This window comes from Prionailurus bengalensis, chromosome D4, assembly GCF_016509475.1.
Source record: "Prionailurus bengalensis isolate Pbe53 chromosome D4, Fcat_Pben_1.1_paternal_pri, whole genome shotgun sequence".
Classification (NCBI taxonomy): domain Eukaryota; kingdom Metazoa; phylum Chordata; class Mammalia; order Carnivora; family Felidae; genus Prionailurus; species Prionailurus bengalensis.
In genome coordinates, this window is record NC_057359.1 from 5,714,179 (window position 1) to 5,719,671 (window position 5,493).

The 5,493-nt window shown below is 57.2% G+C and overlaps 1 protein-coding gene across 1 annotated transcript; it reads left to right on the forward strand.

Annotated features, from left to right (window-relative positions):
• Positions 1–438: 438 nt before the first annotated feature.
• Positions 439–5,235, forward strand: LOC122474594 (spermatogenesis-associated protein 31E1-like). Its single transcript, XM_043565557.1, is given in 2 exon segments — positions 439–4,841; positions 4,844–5,235. Coding segments are annotated over 2 exon segments (3,981 nt in total). The 5' UTR covers positions 439–1,194; the 3' UTR covers positions 5,178–5,235.
• The last annotated feature ends 258 nt before the right edge of the window (positions 5,236–5,493 follow it).

Below are 5,493 nucleotides of genomic sequence, written 5' to 3' on the forward strand. Positions count from 1 at the left end.
CGGTTGGGGCCGATCGAGGGCGGCGCCGAGCCCGGGAGGCCCCGAGCAGGGGCGGCAGCGGGGCTCGGGGCTCGGGAAGCGAGGTGCTTCCTCAAGGCGCTGAGACGCACCCGCAGGTCTGGGAACGTTTCTCGAGCAGAGGAACAGGGACGGAGAGATTTCTCGCATCGAAAATCCGCGCGTCCATTCTTCAAAGTAGAAAAACCGAGAACAGTTTTGTCCACTTTGCAAATGAGGAACAGGAAAGAAAGCCACCCCCCCACCCCCGCCGCCGCCCCATGAGTTGAATGTAGGAAGTCGCGCTGTTCTTGAACACAGAGCACCTGCAGCCAGAGAGGCGAGAGAGACTGGGGGTCCCGTCCCCCAACCCCGTGTTCTCTCGTCTCTGCAGCAGGTGGCGCCACGGCGAAGGAGCACCAGAGGCAAGAACAGCGAGATCCTGAAAGGTAAGGGGCCGCCGCGGAGCCCTGCGCCCCTGGCGAGTGTCCCTCCTGCTCTGAGCGCCCAGCCCCGCCGTCTCCGGGACACCCGCTTCCGTCCCTCAGGAAACAGAGCCCCGGGAGGCTCCCGGGACGGAGGGCGGAACCCCGAGGCCTCCCAGATTCTGGGCCAGAACCAGCCCGAGGGGCCGGACACGGGTGTCGCCCGGCAGGGGCCTGGGACCTCCAGCTCCAGCTGTGGCCAAGTTGTGGAACTTTGCTCCGGTTCCTCGGGGAGGCGACCCGGCCCTTTCTCCCCCCACAAGGTCACGAGTGGGGAAGCTCTCCGTAAAGGACCAAGAGACCCCCACCGTGGGTCTTGTTGCCACCGTGAGACCACGTGGCCTCGGACACCGATGTTCAGGGCTCCCGAGTCTACTCCCCCAAAGGTGTCCCCTAAAGGGACACTGCACCCGCCTCCCGTAAGACCCCCGGGACCCCGCCTTCGGCTCTGTGACCGGGTCTCCCGCCTCCAGCTTACAGAACCTGCCTGCAGGAGCTGGAAGGGGTTCGGGACCTGGTTTCCCTTCTGCAGAGGTAAAAAATCTTGCCCCTTCTCTCCCGGGTGGGCCTCTCAGAGCCTCCGGTGGGACCCCAGGGCTGCAGGGGGCGGGGGGAGCCCTGGGGATGGAGATCGGATATGGCCCCGGGGGGGGGGGGGGGGGAGGGACGGCGGGAGTGCTGTGAAGCGGGTGCGGGGGGCCGGAGGGCGGTGATGGCCACGCCCGGCCCTGTCTGCTCCCGGCTGCAGCGCGTGCCTCGTGTCTCCCGCAGCCACTTGGGGCGGCTCTCTGACCAGGGAGGCCTTCATCAGCTCTTGGGGCAAGAAGCCCCTGGGGCCAAGGGCAAAGCAGCACCTGCCGGAGCCCATCAGCCCCGCGGGGAGCCCGTGAGAGATGCCGCGCCCGCCACGGCCCCGCCGGCGTCCCCCACTCTCAGCCAACACCCTCCACGCCTGGCCTCCATCCTACCAGTAGGACCTCAAGAAGACCAATCTAACTTAAAGGGAACCCCAGCGGACACAGTCACAGAGAGCTCACCTCCAGGCAATTCCCATTTGGCACCTCTCCTTCCAGCCGTCTCAGGCCTTGGCCATGCAAGCTACCCCATCTTGTCCTTGTCCTGGTGGTGGGAAAGCACCAAGTCCTGGTTCTTCCCCATCTGGGCACAGCGTGAGTGCCAACAACAACACCTGACCTGCCACCCAAAAGAGGCCTTGTCCTGGGGTGGCCCTTCCAAAAGGCAGATAGAGACTCGTAACCCCTCATTTGTCAACCCGGACGTCCAGAAGCTGCTGGAGATACTCATCACCAAAAGGACGGAACAGAAGATTTGGAAGGAGAAAGAAAGAGATGGGTCAGTTGTGAAGCAGTTGGACTCAGACAACCCCTTGAACTTTGGGGGGACTTTGTGGAAGTTGCTGGGTGCTGAGCAGGACACCACGACCCCACGATCCTTCTGGCACCGGAAAAACAAACTCGAGAAGCTGCCCAGTCCTCGGCGGCTGTCATTCCCCAAGGTCTTGGAGGGCAACTCACAGCAGAAATGCAGCCAGCTCTTCTGGGGTCTCCCCTCTCTGCACAGTGAGTCCCTCAAGGCCCCTGCCTTGGCCTCTAGTTCTCAGCTACACGTTCCCTCTGTTTTGTTCAATGTTATCTCTAATTGCTTGCCAATTCTAATTCAGCAGCAAATATCTTCACAGTTTCCCCCTGCCCCACCCTTGCCCTGCCGTGGGATCCAGCCCCAACCCTCCACGCCAACCGTGTCCCAGCCCCAGGCCCACCTTGCACCCTCTGCCCCAATCAGACCTCCTTCTCCTCCACCCCAGATGAGGACCCATGGGGTATCTGGCCCTCCATCCCAGAAGAAGACCCCATCTTTTATTCCAACTGAAATTCAACCTCGGGAACAGCCCTTGTTGCAAAAGCAACCAGAAGGGGAAAGGACGTTACCCTTAGTGCTGAAAATATCTCCCAAATTCTTGAGCAGTATCTCTCCTAAGCTTCTCCAGGACAGCCAGGCCTCTGAGGCCCACGAGTCAGTTTCCATCTTTCACAGGGATTTTGTCATCTGTGATATCCAGAAGCAAAACCTTCAAAGGAGGCTTAGCAAGGATAAACACCAGGGCAGTCTGGCCCACAGGGTCCAAGCGTCTCTGGACCCGATGTGGCCTCAGGGTGAATTCCCAAGGGTGAGTCAGGCACAGGACAAGCAGGGGCTCTCAAGGTCCTTTGCATCTAAATCCAAAAGCAGCCAGGCCACACAGAGGACCAGGTCCAGACACCCTAGAAGTTCCCGTAGGAAGGGCCGAGCAAGGTTTCAACTAAAGGACAACTTTGGTATGGGTCTACAGCGATGTCTGAGAAGGATCCCAACCGATCTCTCCAGGGTCTCGGCCAACTTCCCAGTGAAGGTTCCAGGAACTACCTCTGAGAAGGAGTTAGAAAGATACTTGATGAGGACCTTGAAGAGGGACTCAGGAAAATACGTGGCTAGGAGCCCAGATAAGAAACGTGTAGAAAAAACCCTGGAAGTTCATTTGCACAAGAAATTGGGACAGATCGGCGAGGGTTTGATCCCCGTGAGTGTACGTCGATCCTGGCTTGTGGCCAACCATATTTTGCCCAAGTGCCACACTCACACGGAAATCAGAAATTTAGCACCCTTGAAGGGTCAGAAACCCTGCGTAAACACCTCCCATGAGCTGTCTTTCCTTAATTCACTCACTCAACAGATGCTGGAAGCACACATCATAAGGTTTCGGGTGAAGCGTAAGTGGGGCCCACCCCTCCGAGCCTTTGAGTCCATAAATCTCAAGCCATATGAAGCTCAACCCTTGCCCTTTCCCTGGTCCCCGTCTCCCTGCTTGGCCACCTGTGTATCTGGGGCCCACTCAAAAGCCAAGTTCTACAAGTTCCTGGGAAAACCTCCTCAGCCCTATCCGGGAGAAAAGGGGATAGCAGAAGAGTGTCTTCCCACCTCAGGGAGTTCCCTGCCTGCCCCCTCACCCCCATCTGAGGAAATCCAGAAATCCCTGGAAGGGACCTCACCAGGTGACAGCCATGAGCCCTCAGAGGCCGCTTTACCTGGACAGGAGGGCAGCTCACCTTCTCCGACCTTCACATTCAGCCTCATAAACAGAACCCCTCAGAGTGAGACAGTTATGGGGGCCAAGAAAGGCAATCTGGAGCCAAGTCTAAGTTCAGAAATAGCCAGGAATGAGCTAAGGGCGAAAAGGCGGGCTCAGGCTTCACAAGAGAAAGCAGCAATACTGGAGATGAAGTCCAGGTCCCAATTTTCAGGAGCTGAAGAGGCCAGGGAGACGATGGAGGCTGAGAAGGCCCCTGCTTGGAAAGTCATCTTAGGACCCAGGGTGCTGGCCAACAGTCAAACCAGTTATGTGGATCGGAGGAGATGGGGGTCTCCAGGGACTAGTAAAAGCCCCTCACCACCTACAGAGTTGGTTGCCCAAGAGCCAAAGGAACCAATCCTTAAAACAAAGGTGGCTATTAAGTTTGAGCTCCAAGAGAAGGAAGAGTCAGAGGGCCAGCCTCAAGGCTGTGCCACTGGTGTACTTCTTCAAGGTTCTCCCCGTAACATTGCCCTTCAAGACTTTGCCACCGGCATTCTTGTCCAAGACCGTGACACCGGTGTGCTCCTGCAAGACTCTCACACTGATGTTTTCCTTGCTGAAGACATCTTGAAGTCATCCTCCGGTTCCCAGGGTCAGTATTCCAGCAGGGACACACCAGCTTCCCTGGTGCCAGAAACTGACCTGATATCCAGCCGACCAAGCAGCCAGGGGCAGCAGGAGCCCAGTATACCAAAAGCTGATGAGCCACGTAAGAGCCAGAGCAAGATGACTGCCTCCACTGGTGAGAGAAAAGACCAGAAGAGTCCCAAACTAGAAGGGAATGAAAAAGGGTTTGTAGAACTGAGGGCTTCCCAAGCCAGTAGGCTGAGCCACCCTCCCCAGGTTAGAGGAACAGGAGACAGCCTTGGGAGCAAATGCCTCCAGCCCGTGCCAGAAAAGGGACAGATTTTTCCAGAAAGCCACTTTAGAAAAAAGATGAGGTACTTTCTGCATTATCTTCATCTCAATAAAAAAGGCAAAGGACTGGAAGATCCCCTTCAAAAAGTTAATCCTGCATCAGCCACTGTCCAGGGCCGAGGACCAGTAAGAAGCAGATCGGTTGGGGGCGGCAAAGCTGTTGAAACTCAGACGATTGTGACAACTGTGGGACAGATCCTGGTGGAGAAACTGGGACTCCACCAAGGACTTCATGCCTCAGAGGTAAAAGAGCAGGAGCACGAAGAATTCCAGGGCCCAGTGGGTTCCCCTACCCAGACCAGAGGAGGGAGATGAGAGAGACGGCCTCCAATCACCAGGCCACCCCCAAGTCCCACAGCTGTCCTAACAAGAGCCAACGAACCAGAGACAGGGATGGCAGGCCAACCTTCCCACCCAGGGAGCCAGGGTCCCCAAGCGGGCCCTGCCACCATAAGCCGATGGTGGCAGGAGCCTCAGATCACGTCCACCGTCACCCAGTATGCAGTCTTCAAAAATGTGGCTCATCCCATCAAGCAGCGGGTGCTTCTCATGCCTTTCCTGGTAGGAAAGCTTTTCTTCAAGAAAAAATTGAGTATATGCACAGAAAGCCTGTTTTTTCTCAGGGTAGCACATCCTCTATGTGCTAATGGCTTCTTCCCACCACAATTTTTATTTTCCCAAAAGATATGTTATTTTTTAATTTTTCTCATGAGAGGAGCTGGCCTCTGTCTGTGCCCCGCGGGGCGGGGGGGTGGGGGGGGGGGAGGTGGGGAGGAAGGGGAAGATCCGGGCATGCTCTCCCCCAGTGCCTGCTTTGGCTCCCAGGAATGGAGCCCTGGAAGGAGGGTGGCCACGTGGTATACTCCAGACCCCCTCCCTCACACACCTTCGGTTTCCATAACGAAAGAGGAACACAACCCAGAAGACCCCACCCCGGGATCTGGCTCCGCCCATCCCGTCCTG